Raw genomic sequence first — 17,067 nt, 5'->3', positions numbered from 1 at the left:
ACGAATGTAGTTTCAGATATGATCAATCCATTACTTTAACTAGTCTTTAACAGATGCAGAGCACAGAATTGTCTGTTTTTACCTGATTAATTTGATTTTGTAGAGATGTTAGAAGCCCTTCACGCTGTTCATCCTGTCCCTTGAGACACGTGAGTACCAAAGACAGGAATGGTTGCTGACTCAGAAGAGACATACTTTAAAGAAGCAGAGTGGACACTGAATTAGATGTGTCTTTCTGATACTTCCTCTCCCCAAATTCTTCCTTCCCCTTTTCAGTGTTTCTCTAAAAGGATTTCTTTATAAATTCTCATCACTATTTTAAAACCACAAAATTGTTAGACGGAAAAGAGTACGTGCACTGGTCTTACTTCACAGTTTGTCTAATATACCAGGTCCTTTTCTCTCGAAGGAAATACTTAGTAAGACACTCCGTCTACCCGTCAAACATTTACACTATTTATTTATTTATTTTACAATATTTTCATCTTTCGAAGAAGTTTTGTAACTATTGAAAACGTCTTTATTTGTCAAAGACTTAATAATAATTTATAGAAGTACATATTTCCACTACTTAAAGCGTATTTCTAAAATTTTCTGCAGTGATATATAAATCAATTTATATAGGATTCTTGAGGATAGCAAGCACAAAACTACTTGTTTTGGCAAATGATTTAATATTGCCTAATAATGAGAGATGTGTGACAATTTTTTCTCATGAAATATAAGCATCTCAAGTCCTCTTGTACTTTGAGACAAGTCAGCTCATCCTATCAGAGATAAGGAAAAGAAGTATAAGATTCTTGTTTTCTCTGTTCTTCCATTTTGTATTTTACTTTCATGGTGACAAAAATAGTATGCAATTTCTGAGATTATTTAGGTTACCAAGCAACTCAAAAACATTTAACAAGGAGCACTTTCTCACCTTTGTAACAAAGTATTATTTAATTCTTTCTGATAATTAGTTCAAGAAAAATTAATACTAATTAATAGCATAAATTTAATTTTTAAATATAAAATTTGATGTGGATGATAATAGAAAAGAAAGGAAATTCCACCAACTTCCCACCTATAATATGAATTAGGGAATATTTTTCATTAAAAGACATCTTAGTACGTCATGATTTACCAGACTCCTAGGTACAATCCTAATACTAACTTAAAAAAGAAAAGCATGTTTGTGATAAGTAGATCTGCGATAAAAGTAGTTAGCTTCATGTGCAAATTAAGAACAAAATGACTTACTTTGATGCTCTTTTCTTAATCTTCGGGATAAGTATTTAGTTTAGTTTTCAAAAAAACAATATTTCTAGGTAACAGGTAGACCTTATTTTATTTAAGAATTTACTGTGTTCATTTTCTTAAAAATAAATATGCCACACAGTTGGGTTTTTCCCCCAAAACAATATCTGGTTTCTACTGGTTTCTTTAAAGAAATTCTATGCTTCGTTGTTGCAGAAGCGATTAACTGGTTTAAAATACAGCCATATTTTCCAGTATCTTCTACCTCTTCTGTTTTTGCCTGTCTCTCTCCTTCTTAGAACATGATCCCAAGTGCTGGCCTTTCTCTAGTTCTTCTCCAGCTGCTTTCAAGACTCGACCTTGAACAGATGTTGGCAGCTTTGCAATCAGGGGAGCCACTAACCAGACACCTTGTCTTTCAGAAGAGCTAAAGACATGAAACAAATAAGATTTTTGAACAGAATATTAATACATTCAGTACTGGAAGAGAGAATGCTATGTATGCAGCTTTATGCTTCAGAAGGAAAGGCAAGATATATACCGGGTAAAATAGTAAAAGTTTACAACTAATTTTTGAATTGTAAGCTGCCCAGAGGCATTGATGAGATGGGTGGCTATAGAAATTGAATGAATGAATGAATGAATGAATGAATGAATGAATGGTTTAAATTCAGTTTGACTATTATATAGAATTTCTGATCTGACACTCCGAATGTTGTCCACTTAGATAGAAATTTCCTATTTCTTCCAATTAAGGATGCACTTGTTAGAAATGAAAAATAAAGAAATTATCTCTCATCTTAAACCAATAATTATTTTCCATAAAGTTAAAAAATAAAAGAGTTCACTGAGGAATCAGGTCTAATGTGCAGCTTAGGTTCTTTTAAAATGAAATTTTCTTAATTTCAACAACCTATTTTATTTTTAAATCAGAGAAAGATTATTAAATTCTTAATTCATTGACTCAAAGTATTTATTTAACCTGCAGCTAACACTGTGTTTATCCTCTTTAGCGTCTATTTAGTAAACAGTCAAGAGAATGAAGAAATTCTTGCATGCCCAGGTACTCCTTGGAGGCAATAGTTTTTGCATGCAGAAGAAATTAGTATTCCTTGAAGTTTTCTGGTTCAGCACACTATATTTCTCAGAATGAAAAACCACAATTATTCAGCAGCAGCCTTTGTGAGTAGACTCCTCTCAAGTGTTTCTATTAAAAAAAAAAGTGTACATAATTTCTTCATTACCAATTCTGATTGATTACATTACCTTAGGAATGTCTTTTTACAGTTCTGCCTTGTAATATGTGTGTCAGCATTTCCAAGAGAGTTTGGATTGAAGAGGCCTATACCAGAGTTAGAAGAGTTATTGTTTAGATCAGCGGATTGCTGAAACACTTCAATTGTCGCCTTTGCAATATTATCCAACAAGCTGTTCATTTCAGCCACAGACCCAGAACCCTACAGTAAAACATAAGTAAACTAACGCATTCATGGTATGTTTGCTCATACACTATGTTATTTTGTAAAGGTACATGATTAATTAAAAAGAAAGCAAGAAATACTCACAGGTTCCTTCAGACACTGTTTGATCATTAGTTGAAGTTCCAGCCATGACTGTCTAAGAGTCCACTGGTCTATATTCTGAATCAAAAAATGGAGGAGAATTTTGTTCTTCATAACATTTCTAAAATTATTATTCTCATCAATAAGTTGATATATGGTTTTATTATGTTACATGAAATATTTTGTTATACATGTATATTGGATATAGCTAATTTTGTTAATTCCTGCTGGTGGAATTCTGTGGGTGGATTAAATTGAGAAAACAGGGCTATAGAAGGGGAATATGACCTTATAGCAATATACACTTGATCAAAGTTTGTCTTCCATTCAAATCTAGTTTAACAATGGGAATGCCATCTGTACATATGCTTTTGAGTTTCTATGTTCAAATGTAGGACTTTGTATTTCTTGCTGTGAAAATTCAACTTGCTAGTTTCTTGATTGTTTCAATCTTTTATTATCCTCGAGTTGTATAATTTTTTCAAAATGATGTTTCTCTTCCCACCTGCACCCATCTCTGCATCCCCTGCAGATGTGATAATCTTATTTTCTATTTCTTCATCCAATAGAATAGAATAGAATAGAATAGAATAGAATAGAATAGAATAGAATAGAATATCTTTATTGTCATTGTGTAACTCACAACAAAATTAAGTGCTGTCCACAGTGCACACTACACACAAGTAAAAACCACAAATAAGAACATACATTATATACACACATCCTTCACATTCTATTCACCATTGCACTGCCCCTAATATTGCACTTCAGTGTTGCAGTATACAGTGGTATTTAATATGGTTACAGCTCTGGGATATTTTTCAGCCTATTTGTCTTTGTCTTTATTATCCTGTATCATCTGCCAGGTGGTAATAGTTCAAAAAAAGAATGTCCAGGATGAGATGAGTCTTTAAGAATATTTTGAGCTTTCCTAAGACAACGGGAACTGTACAGTTCGTTCAGGGAGGGAAGAAAGGGCAGCCAATAATCCTCTGGGCGACAGTAATAACTGTCTGGAGTGTTTTCCTATCTGCTATTGTGCAGCAAGCAAACCACACACAAATGCAATGGGTTAAAATGCTCTCCATCGAGCAACGGTAAAGGTCACCAGCAGTTTTTCATTCAGTTTTTGTTTCCTGAGAAATCTCAAGAAATATAATCTCTGTTGGGCCTTCTTAACCAATGCTATAACATGAGCACTCCAGGTCAGGTGCTCCTTTATGGTAACAGCGAGAAACCTAAAGCTTGCCACCTGCTCCACACAGTCTCTGCTGATGATCAGGGGCTGAATGTCTGATCTATTCCTCCTGTAATCTACTATAAGGTCCTTGGTCTTAGTTGTGTTGAGAACCAAATTATTGTCTCTGCACCACAAGAGCAACCGCTCCACTTCATCCTGCTAGGCAAACTCATCCTCCTTGGAGATAAGCCCCACCACTTATGTATAAATATGTTGAATAGCACTGGGCCTAAAAGAGAGCCTTGTAGTATGCCATTCAACGTATTTTTCCAGCTTGATCCAGGATGCATTGGAGAAAAATTGTAGGCCATATTACATGAATAAAAAATGGATCATCACAACAATAGTGCTGTCCTTCTGTCCCCAAAAGCAACAGCAATATTATATCAGGTTATATCTAGAATATAGTATATAGTTCTGAGCACCAAAATTTTTGCGAAGACACTGACAAACTTAATTGCATCCAAAAAACAACAATCAAAAAGATTGTCCTACAATTGTCCTAAATACAAAAAATATTTAAATAGGGGCCAGAGCATGATGGTCAGGAAGTCTGTATTACCATAGCAGATTCCCAGACTGAGACAATTTGGTTAATTCTCCAAGGTCCTTTTCAACCCTTCCATTCTGTGAATCAATTATTTCACCTTTATAATTGCACACTGTTTCTATTTAACAACTCCTAGTGGTGCAGTGGTTAAAATGCAGTATTGCAAGCTAACTCTGTCCACAGCCTGGAGTTTGATCCTGATGGGCTCAAGGTCCTTCCGAGGTTGGTAAAATGAGGACACAGATTATTGGGGGCAATATGCTGACTCTGTAAACCACTTAGAGAGGGCTGTAAAGCATTATGAAGCAGTATATAAGTCTAAGTGCTATGAATAATTATGAAACAATAATCCAAGTGTTCGCTTCATTTAGAAAAAAAGTAAGCAACAATAATGCAACAAAAAAAGCAAATCAAACACAAACTTCTTTCTTATCTAAGCTAAAATAAATTCATTTTAAATGTAGTTACCTGAAGAATGCGCTTGATGTGTTGTCTCTGAGGATTGTCTCCTTCCGCACATTCTTTAATACTGTGAGGGTAACAGATAAGCTGCAACAATTTCTGTGCTTGTTTGTTGGAGAGAACTGGATCCAGGATAAGATCTTTGTCAGTACATAGCCTCTCAGGTTCTTTCAAGCAGTGTTCCCCCACCCATTCCTACCAAAAGAATTCGATGGAGAATAAGCATCAGTACAAAAGTCAAAGCCAAACTTAACTGTGTAATTTGAATGTAACTCGAGTGTATAACAAAAACACAGTATTTTTCAGAAAGAATGGAGTTCATACTGGATATTACTTCTTTATGGCAAAAAATGAGTCTAACTTCATCTTGCAATGTAGCTTCAGTACTTATACTGAAGAACTGACTTGAACACAAATATAGTAGATGTCATTTCCACTATATACATGGTTTGAAATAATTTTGAATAAAATATGATTTTTCAGTGTGGTAGTTATTGCATCTAATATATTCATATCTCACCTTTCTTTGCAAGAGTTAAAATGCATACATCATGGCATTATATCATCATAATACTCTTAGCCCCAGTTTAGGCTATAAAACAGAGATTGGTCATGGCTGAATAGAGATTGGAAACCAATTGTCTTTGGTCCTACTCCAACAGTTACTCCACATTGATCCTATTCACACTTATCAGAATATACTGGCAAGAGTAACTGCTTCAATTCCACATGGACACACAGACCAATGCACAAGAGAAAAAGCCTGCAGTCACCAACTTTCACAATCCTACCTCATACCGTTGTTACAATGAAAACGTTTTAATACAGATACATGTGTTATTATTTCCTTTTGCTTCTGGTCACAATGGACGACTGTTTACGAAGAATCATGTATAGATCGTATAAGTGACTCTCATCGTCAAAGATACCTTTACCGAAAAGGTATGTTTCAGAAACTCCATCGAAGGGTATAGAGTAGTAGTAAATCATCTCCCAGTAATCTTTGTACTGAGTAATCTGAATTTTTCAAGGAGGGAATATTGTTGCTTCCAATTTCAGCATCACCTATATTGTAGGAATAGTAAAAAAGATGAAAAGGTTTATTAGTCCTTTAATATAGTTTGGCTTTCACCTAAGTGCCCTCTTAATTTATTTTTGCTTAATGCTGCTTCCAGTTTTAGAAGTTATTGGTATATTATTTTAATATTTGAGGATGTCTGGCTATTCTTTTTAGAAAAGAGTCTAATAAATATTTCTTCAATTATGTATGCTATAGTATGATATAATTTGCTTGCTCTTTAGAGTTCTTACAGATATATAAGATAAACATTTTTAAATTTTATCTTAAAGCAAATAAGAAACAATGCCCTACAACACCAAAATTACATACTTTAATAAGCAAACACATTAAAAGTGAATTTATATTACTGGAGAGGAAAAATACTGATTGGTAAACATGTTATTTAGCTATTAATTTTACATCTGTCTTTTTTTCTAGGAGCTTAAATGTAAATGGAGGATACCCCTTTGTTTTTAGGTTGAGCTAAGAGGTAGGGATTGGCCCAAAGCCAACACTGATATCTGTGGGCAAGTGGGGCTTCAACTTGGTCTCCATTCGCCTGTGTCAAGCGCAAAGGATCAGGACCATAACTCCTCTTCCCAGTTCTGCCTGCTCTTCCCCTACAGCCTGTCCAATATTTTAACCAGCACCTTCCAGAACATCTCATACAGTACCCTATACTAGCTCCCATTTGTACTTTTATTAATCTATTATTCATCCTGGAAGATGTTTCTGACACCATGATTCACTTCCTAGAAAAGTTTCAAGTTTATAATCTATCAGGTTTTCAGTAAATGTCTGAATGTATATGTGGGAGTAAATCTCATTGCATGTCCAAACAACTAGACACAAAGACAGTTTTCCCCCATGCCATTACTCTGCTAAACACCTAATTCCCATAACACTGTCTCCTGCCTAAGGATATTTACCTATGTAGTAGGGCTGTATTGCTATTATCCTTTTCATCTTTCCTATTACCTTCTTCTATTGGTATCTTATAATTTATCACTTTATTGTTTGTATGTACACTGAGAGTTTATCTATGTACATTGAGAGCTTATGTTTGTATGTACACTGTATGTTTGTATGTACACTGTATATTTGTATGTACACTCAGAGCTTATGCACCGGAGACAAAATTCTTGTGTGTCCAACCACACTTGGCCAATAAAGAATTCTCTATCCCTCTGAGGACCATACGCCTAGCTTCAAAGTAAACACGTACATGAAGAACTTTAAAGCATGATCATACCAAGCATAAGAATTGCTTTCAAAACAGCAAATACTGCTCCCACTTCTATGCTGTTGTGAGCAGCACTTAAAAGGCGGCGATCACAAGATGATCGAATTCCTGGGAAACATTTTTCTGTGTAAAAAGAGAACAATATTCTTTAGGAATACTGATTTCTGTTTCAGTGGCACAAAAACTATTGCACTTAAGAGAGGAAATGAATTTGGAGTTCTTACCACTTGACAATAGGGAAATCTTGGGTGTTTGGAAGAGATGTAGAAGAAGCCGGCAAGTCATTCTTGCCCCTGGCTCAGCATCTGGATCTCCACAAGCTAAGAAAAGGGTACCACTTTATCATTATATCATAGAAAAATAAATTGTCATCTTTAGTGCAGCTGAAAAAAACCTTGAAACTAATTTTAAACATTGGAATAAAAAAAATAAGGCTTTCACATATCAGTGCTGAGGAAATTCTTACTATATCAAATATTCTGCAAAATAAAGTTTTTTTATAAAGACTTTTTCATCAATATATTTTAATTCTGTTTTGTTATCTATTTTTTCTAGTTTAATATTTCACCTTGATATGAAATAAGAAAAGATTTAAGCTATTATTTAACATAGGGATTCCCAACCCCCAGTCCATGGACCGACACCAGCCCGTGGGATGCTAGAAACTGAGCCGCACAAACAAGCAGGGCCCCATCTGTGGGATGCAAGCAGCATGTGAAACCAAGCCGCCTCCAGTCCATGGAAAAAAACTCTTTCCATGGAATCGGTCCCTGGTGCCCAAAAGATTGGGGGGGGCACTGATTTAACATGTTGAATGTATTTTGAAGGTTTGATAAATACTGACAATTTATGAAGAAAAATGACAAATGTGAAATACATGATTGAAAAAAAAAATGTAAAAACACACAAATTTTGGATGTACAATGAGGAAAGATTATGGGAAATAACAATGGGGAAACTGGAAAATACAGAATAGATATTTAAAAAGCTAAATATGAATTTGTGTGAGACTCTAAGAAGTGGTTTCAAGTAAACATAATGCAAGATGTAAGATCATATGAATTTATAAAAATTCAAAGGTAACAATACCATGAGTATGAAACTAATAGTTCAGTTAGTTTCAGTTATACACTGTAACAAAGTCCAAAGCAAAATTAATATTTGATGCCAGAAATAGGAAATCACAAATAAAACGGTAATAAAAATACATGTTCAATTTATAAATGCAAAAAAGATAAAATGCTTTGCTTTCTAGGCCAAAGAGATAGTTAGTGGGCAAATAGGTTGTTCTACAAACAATCTTAGCAAATCTTTTTCCCAAAGAAGTGGGGACTCTTACTGTTTTAATACACCTCGAAATCTCACCTGCTGTAAGTAAAGAAGGAAGAGCTACGTGTTGAACTACATCCTCAAGGAAAAAACATTGACGAGCTATCAGTATTGCAACAAAGGTAGCCAATGAATCATGGAATGACAGATCACTCACCTTAAAGGAAAAAGAGAAAAAGAAAAAGAAAACCCCAGGGTCAATATTTCTGTTTGGGTAATTTGCTAGTAGAAAAACATTATATTTTTTACATAGATCTAATTATGTAGAACTATGGTTTTCTATTTTTTTCTATTGATTGATCTACCCTTCCCTGATTCTGTGCCACAATATATCAGTTGCTGGTTTTTAACTTGCTATGATCCCAGCAAGTCAGAGGTCTGAAAGTGTGAAGTCACCATTGCTGTACAGAGGTAATACAACTCAAGGCAAAAGTAACAGTGTTTATTAGCTAAGGTCACAATTAATAAAACAGATAGATATATCCAGTTGCCTGCCACCAGACTATGCTTGTTCTACTGCACTTTATTATAACATTATGCCAAGACAAGATACTTTGATTCAGTTACCTTGCCAATAGGGAATTATTCCCCAAACCAGGAGAATAAAGATATTTGTAAAATGCTACCCTAATTTCATGGGCATAATTCAGTGTTAAAACAGTTTTACAGAGAAAAGTCCTTGGATTTCAATGAACAGTTGCAGGTTTCTCAAACTATTGCTTTCCCTTATGCTCAACTATCAGGTAGAATCTCTCCTGAAATCTCTTGTGAAACCAGTGGAAAACACAAAACACTGCAGGAACGACTCATGTAAATTAACAACTAATATTTGTGTTATGTATAAGAAGCATAATATCAAAAAATTATATGGCTTTTTTGTTAGGCAGAAAATCTACAAATATTCACCATGCAAAACAAAAATCAAAAATTATTATTTTAATTGCATTTTTTGCACTTACATCCACACTGCAGAGAAGATCATTAAATCCCCAGACGTGATTTGAAGAACAGCAAAGGGCTTTCAAGACTCCTAACCACTCTGAACTTAGCACTGTACAGCAAGCCGTTAACTCTGCACACAAGTTGGCAATATCATTAATTCTAGGAGACAAAAATAAATTTAAAAAACCATGCTAACAAAGTAAAAAGTAACAGTTTAACGGCAGTCAAATATTTGCCATGTCAGTGGTCTGCAACCAAACACATTTATTTTTTATTAATATATTTAGATAAAATAAACGTGGGGAGAAGGAGAAGAGAAAAATAAATATGCTTGGGTCAATGTAAAATATAGGGAGTTAAAATATATGATTTAAATTACTTCTGGATATAAGCTATTTAAAAAGTCTTCTTAAAATATCATCACTCAATTATCAAATAGATGGATTATTTAATAATTTTCAGAGTTAGAAGCGTTGGTCCTCTGTCTGAAATTCAAGAGATTGCAACATTGCTGGACAATCTGATGTCTTACAATAGCTATACCACAGTACCTTACAGGAAGATACATGAACTTTAAGTGAAAATGCAATTTCTAGTATCTGGGGATATCAATTTCTTAGCAGCATGCTAAAACAAAGTTTTATTTTAACATTGTTGGTTGAATGACATATAGTGATTGGCTTCATATATCAAGTTAAGCCATAAGACATGCTAGGTTCCTTCCTCATGGTTAGCTAAAGCACACAAAGCACATTAGTATTTAGAATTTATGGACCTAGTCAATGATAGAATTGTTGGAAAGTTTTGCATCATCAGGGACATTCTCCAGTCATGATTTTCCTTCAAAAAGATATATATGTAGAAAAAGCAAATGTATCATATTATACTATAACAGTAGCATGATTACAACATTCAGAATTTGGAAGAAGGACTGTCAAAACTATTACTTATTTATTTGGTAGATTTAGAACCTAGTTGACTCCAGAATAATTCTGTGCAGCTTACATTTAAAATAGGAAAACAAACAACCTAAAGTGTTTTCTGGTGAGATCGGTCTATCAGGGCAACCTGGTCTACCCTAAATATGGGACGGAGCATACTGCTTCCACTTTCGCCTTTCAGCTCCAATCCAGAAGCCTTCACAGGCAGTCACTTCTGCGACAGACTATTTCTGTGTTAAATTTAAATTTACCGAGAAAGAATTAAAGGGAGACTAGTATAACTATTTCGAGCTATTTAGCTCTCACCAGCTAGTTCGAATCTCAGAAGGGTATGGTTGCTGATGAGAGCTAAATAGCTTGAAATAGCTGTACTAGTCTTCTTTTAATTCTTTGTCGGTAAATTTAAATTTAACAAAAGAACCTAAACATCTGGACAAACTGTAGAACCAACCAGCCAGAGCTTCACAAAGATCCTATTCTAAGTCCTGGGAGAAGAGCCAGGTTTTTAAAGACTTGTGGAACACCACCATCAGAGTGGGATATAAACACCTCTCAGGGGGAATATCATTCTAGATGGCAGACACCATGACAGAAAAGTCATACCTTCTAGTCCCCAATAAATGGCATCACTTAATTGAGGGAACCAAAGCATACCAAATGGGCAGAGACCACAGGAGATATTCTGGATCTATGCTTTGAAGGACTCAGCCTCCGAAAAAGGAGAGAACCACCATAGCACAGTGCTTCAACTACCAAACCCTGCAGCTGGTCCTGCCAATGAGGTGCAATCTCTTAGCCCAATCAGCCTGCTTCCATCATTTTTTAATCTTTGAAATAAAATTTATAGTATTGAATTGTTATGCCAAAATTATTCATGTGCAATTTTGTTCTTGCTATATTCTTTTAGGAAGTATTGTTAGCACATCTTATAACGATAGAGATTAGGGAAGAAGCCCATGGCAGGAAAACCTGCTGTAAGAGATTAAGTGAAGTACAAAAGCAAGATGGCAGGTTATGATACATGCCCCACTTCTTGTATGCACAAATGCAATGACAAATGAAAGAAACACATCTAGTTTTGCATAGCTGTATCTATCTTTCCTGTTTTGATCTCATTGCAGACCCCAATGGGTACAGTGCTTGCAAAATTTGCCTAAATAAGAAGCTTTATGTTTGCAAAATAGCCTTACCTGTCTTCATCTTGATGGCCCATGCAGACATTCATTAGTGCATTACACACAAAGCTATAGCGACTTGGTGCATTGTCACTCAGAATCTTGGGGTTGTAACTTATAAATTCCAACGCTTCTCTCCCTAAGAGTTATTTTAGGTTGTACTTAAGTCCTAGGGTATTGTTTAACCTTAAACTTCCAACTTGTAACGATATATATCAGACGAAATGGAAACTTGTCCGTGATGATTTTTTTCTTTTCTTTGTCTTTCTTAATTCGTTCATTTTTTTAAAGTATGTTTTGTTTGTTATACAGCTAATTAGAATTGTGTACAATTTACTTAGCAACACTTGCTCTTAAAACATTGTACCTATAAAATAACCGTGAAGAACTGAAACTCCAGTTTTCAAAGAGATCAGAAAATACATAGTTGAATCAGCCAAAACTGCATGACTGAAAAGATGCAGTATATCATTGGTCCCCAATCTTTCCAGCTCCATGGTCCAGCAACAGGTGGGGAGGGGATGGTTTCCCGCACATGTTATTTGCACAAATGGAGATTTACACACTGGCCCACAGCTTGCGTGACCCTCTTCTCAACAGATCACTGATTGGTACCAGTCCACAGACAGGGGGTTGAGGACACCTGCAGTATATTTTCTACCAAAAATGAATAATAATGGGTCTCAAAACCAAGTAAATCCTGGGCAATTCTTGAGTGAGGGATTAAGATGTTGCAGCACAACAAGGGAAAAATGTAAGAAGATTTTTAAACAGCAAGTTCAAAAGCAGGAAAGAACATATATATGACCCATGCTAATTTAGGAAAAAATCCATAGCAAATGTACATAAATCAAGTGGCAAAGAATTGTATGACTACATAGCTGGGGTATGATTCAATACATGAAGTTGACTATCTACTTTGTATCCTCTATGAGAAACATCTTGGACATTGTCATGCTAGAAATAAGAGGAGCAGCAAATGCAGTCAAAATCCTGCTGCAGATGTTTTGGAAAGAGAGTGGAGATTTTCCCATGCCAGATATATATTGGGGGAGCCACATCACCATTAACAGAATTAACAGAATTAGTAAGAGACAGAATCTCAAATAAACATTCAACCCCTGGATAATTAAAATACCCCTTGAAGTCTTTTACAGATCCTACTTAACATCTGGCAATTCCAGAAATGTTCTTGATTAAATATTTATTTTGAATGCAGCTGTATGATACAAAGTGCATTCCAAATGGGGTGACATTATTCCGATGCTTATAAACACATACCAATCTTTTTATTTATTTTTTCAAACTTTTATTTTTTCTGCCCTGGTCTACAACACATTTTCTGAAAGCAGGCTGATTAATAGCGTCTGTGATTCCAAAACATCAGTGCTGTGATGCTAAAGCCTATAAAATAATGGTACAAATCTCATTCCAGAACTCAGAAGGAAACTTATCCATTACTCTGTGTATACTATGCAAAACAGAATTCTCACAGTACTGAAATACGTGGCAGCGATGCAAAGAAAGACATTAAAACATTAATGACTTGAAACAGGCATACAAATCTCCTCTATAAGCACAGAGAATGTTTCTCAATCACTAGAAAAGGGAAGTTGATCCATATATACACACATATAGAACACCATTTACACTATTCCCTTTTAGGATTTTAGGATTACTAACTTTAAGTAGAGCAGTAAGACAAAAAAATTAAAGGTACCGGATAAGACAAATCTAGCTAAATCTATTTCATATTAACACCTTCCCACAGTTATTTATCTTTGTGAATCATCCATACACTGCTTCATATATTGACTTTTATTTTTGTAACTTTTTATCCGTCTCTTTTTGAGGATTTCATTATCTCAATCCTTGGTCTTCCCCTTTTTCTTCACCTTCATATGTCTTAAGGTGGCGCGGGGGCAAGAATTCCCCGACAGGAACCTGGGGTGACATAACCCTTTTTTGGTGTTAGATCAGAGATTGGAAGAGAAAAATACCTTCTAACAACTCTCTCTTTAACCAAAGTCGATATCTCTCTGGACCTACTTATTATACTTGGGAAAATTTATACTAAATCCGATCCCACAGTATACTTCTTTCGTGACAAATACGAACTGGATGGCCTTTGGAGGGTTTGGGATGGGCATAGTGCAACTGTTCTGGATCTCTTAGCAGCTTTCAGTACCATCAATCATGGTATCTTTCTGGACTGACTATAGAAAATGGGTGTCAAAGGCCCTTTTCTGCAGAGGTTCTCCTCCTGCCTCTGTGGCCACTACTAATTGGTAGGAGGAAGAACCAGCCCTAAGTCTGTACAATATAGGTTGCCTTAGGCTTTGAGCTTCTTGTTAATATGAAATTGCTCAGTAAGGCCATACAACAGCACAGAGTAAGGTATAATCAGTATGCAGATGATACCTACTTATACATGTCTACTACTGGCAGGGCAAATGACACCATTTCAGGGTTGATCCAGTGCCTGGAGGTTGTGGGGGTCTTGATCAAGAGAGACTGGCTCTGACTCAACCCTAATAATAGAAAATGGTTTTGGGTTTAGCTATTGGGCTGGTTGACATATTATCTTTTATTCTCAATGGGATAGCTGGTGCACAATCTGACTCTATGGAGGGGGAAGGATTTTACACATATACAGTATGTCTTGTGTACCAACTGTATCTATTCCTAGATAATCACAAGTCTTTTTTCACATTCGTATTCCAATGCATGGTAATGGCATTGTATAAATTATCAAGTACAGATACATCCTTCACACATATGTAAAAAAGTCAGACTTCTATTCCATAAGCAAATTGGATCAACACTTTAACTTTTCTCCAGATATAGCATCAATACTTGTAGTCTTTTCAAAATACAACAATTCTGACTTGCTTTTCATCATTTTTTGTGGAAAGGGGGAGACACTAACATTTATAGCATTTGTTTCAATTCCTATAATTTACAAAACCCAACTAAGCAATAGAGAAAGGAACAGGAAAGATCCGAGAATCACTATTGTACATTCATTAAATTTCAGGGCTGGTTATCTTTCAGAGTAGAATATAGGAAGTACCACTAATGCATGGTAATAATGATGGACAGATGAAGAAAGAAATATTGGCCAAGTTATATAAAAACTTGGAAGAGGGACATTTAATTCCATTTCATGCCACAAAATAATTTGGGACTATAGTGTTGATTGTGACTTTGAAGCTGTACTCAGAATCAATTCTGCCCTGAATATTTAGAACTATAAGAAGTGAATAATAATCAAGAGACCCATAAAAAATACCTTCCGCACATTATTAGTGCTTCTTTTTTAAAGCAATAGGAAAAACTCAACACTTGGTTTCTCAATACATGCAAACTTTTAGGAAATACTTTCAAGTTTCCTTTAAGCAACCTGTCCATAATGGAAGATTTAAGAGATTTGCAGAAGTATTATTCAACACAGGAGACCAGGCACTATTAGATCATGCTTGGCTTTTCATCATATGACCAGAAGCTTTAGAAAGTGTAGATAATATAACTCATTTCCAAAATGAGGGGTTTTTTTTAAAGGAACTTTGGTCAAAATGGATAATATGTAAGAAGTCACAGAATTATAACTTCTGAATTGTATAGAAATTGCGTATGCTGCAAGGAAAACAGAGGTAAGAACTTCATTTGAAAAGTTTTATTAGATCATCTGATTCCACATTTTAAAAAAATCGTAAAATGTTACTTTGAGCTGTAAATCGTAAGATTATTGGAAAAGCTAATCTGTGTGATACAGCAAAAACAATATACCTGCTCGCTTCTGATACCTTGATATATTGTGGGGATTTTTTTAAAAAAGTATTTTCACAAGAAATTAAAACTTTAGAGCAGAATAATCAGAATTTTTATAATTAAGTTGTCAGCTAATGGAAATAAAACTATGTAAATTGAGGTCAGTAAGGTTGAGGTGACTTTAGTCATTTTTAAAAAGTAAGATTGACTTGTCTTACTGTGGTGAACAGACCGAAAGGCAAAACCCCAAGAAGCAAAGTCTATTTCATATTCTCTTTTTGAGAAGTGAATTATTTTATGTGGAATGGCTACATATTAATATTAGGATAGCTATACATTTAAGTATGGACAAATATCTATGAGGAATTTCCTCTTTCTGAATCTATTAGAAAACAGAAAAAGGTTGAAGTAAAATATTAACTGAAATCAATTATGATACTGTGCAATCCTTTTCTTTAACAATGTAGTGTGTTTTATACTACAGTTTCCTTCTCCAAGTTGCTCATGTACACAGGATTGACAATTCATAATAAGAAAATTGCCTCTAAATCTGTGGAACTGAAATCCTAAGAAATCCAGTGGGCAGCTTTGGGGGGAAAGTTTCAAGTCCAAGAAAATATGTTTAAAATATTAAACAGAAAATTCCAAAATTTTATCTCTAACATTTTTTAAAAAAAAATAATGTACTGCTTCTTCTAACTGTAAGGTCAACTGATAATCAAGGATGGAATAAAAACATCCATAGCAGAACACCAGAACAGGTGTATCAAATGCCAGACAGAACTATTTCTGTCAGTTGGTCCAATGAAAAAGTGTACAAAAGAAATGGTTTGCATCCATCAAAGAAAGGGACTGAACTACTTGACAATAAATTCACAGATTTTCTGGAGAAATATTTAAGGCAGAATATCGGTAAATAGCCCAAGCCTGCAAAGATGAAGTGAGGAAAACTAAGTCTCAAAATGAACTAAGGCTTACAATAAAAGTCAAAAATAACAAAAAAAAGCTTCTTTCAACATGTAAAAAACAAGAAAAAGTTAAGGAAATGATTGGTCCATTAGTGGGAGAAAGTGGCAAGAAGGTGACAAGCAACAGGGAGAAAGCAGAACTACTTAACTTGTTTTTTGCATCCTTCTTTACACAAAAGGAAAAAACAGTCCAACTTATCAAAAACAGTACCATAAAAAACAGATTAGAAACACAAGTTAAGATAGGCAAGAAAATGGTAAATGAGCACTTGTCCACCCTAGATGAGTTCAAATCACCAGGACCAGATGGACTACACTCCAAGGTTCTGAAGGAACTGGCAGATGGTTAGTAGTAGTAGTAGTAGTAGTAGTAGTAGTAGTAGTAGTAGTAGTAGTAGTAGGAGGAGGAGGAGGAGGAGGAGGAGCAGCAGCAGCAGCAACAACAACAACAACAACAACAACAACAATAATAATAATAATAATAATAATAATAATAATAATAATAATAATGTTGGAAGGGACCTTGGAGGTCATCTAGTCCAACCCCCTGCTCAGGCAGGAAACCCTATACCATTTGAGACAAAT

The 17,067-nt window shown here is 35.0% G+C and overlaps 1 protein-coding gene across 1 annotated transcript in view; it reads right to left on the bottom strand.

The window, feature by feature from the left end:
• MED12L (mediator complex subunit 12L) overlaps positions 1-17,067 on the bottom strand; it is a 161,612-nt gene that overhangs the window by 26,704 nt on the left and 117,841 nt on the right. The window contains 14 exon segments of the mRNA XM_029283807.1: positions 83-194; positions 1,505-1,666; positions 2,506-2,696; positions 2,805-2,879; positions 5,060-5,248; positions 5,388-5,457; positions 5,845-5,926; positions 6,011-6,118; positions 7,366-7,479; positions 7,581-7,676; positions 8,722-8,842; positions 9,645-9,786; positions 11,759-11,882; positions 15,851-15,896. Coding sequence (XP_029139640.1) covers positions 83-194; positions 1,505-1,666; positions 2,506-2,696; positions 2,805-2,879; positions 5,060-5,248; positions 5,388-5,457; positions 5,845-5,926; positions 6,011-6,118; positions 7,366-7,479; positions 7,581-7,676; positions 8,722-8,842; positions 9,645-9,786; positions 11,759-11,882; positions 15,851-15,896 — 1,632 coding nt within the window.

Source organism: Protobothrops mucrosquamatus, unplaced genomic scaffold (assembly GCF_001527695.2).
Source record: "Protobothrops mucrosquamatus isolate PMUCROS unplaced genomic scaffold, P.Mucros_1.0 scaffold237, whole genome shotgun sequence".
Lineage (NCBI taxonomy): Eukaryota > Metazoa > Chordata > Lepidosauria > Squamata > Viperidae > Protobothrops > Protobothrops mucrosquamatus.
This window is presented reverse-complemented; position numbering and strand designations above follow the sequence as displayed.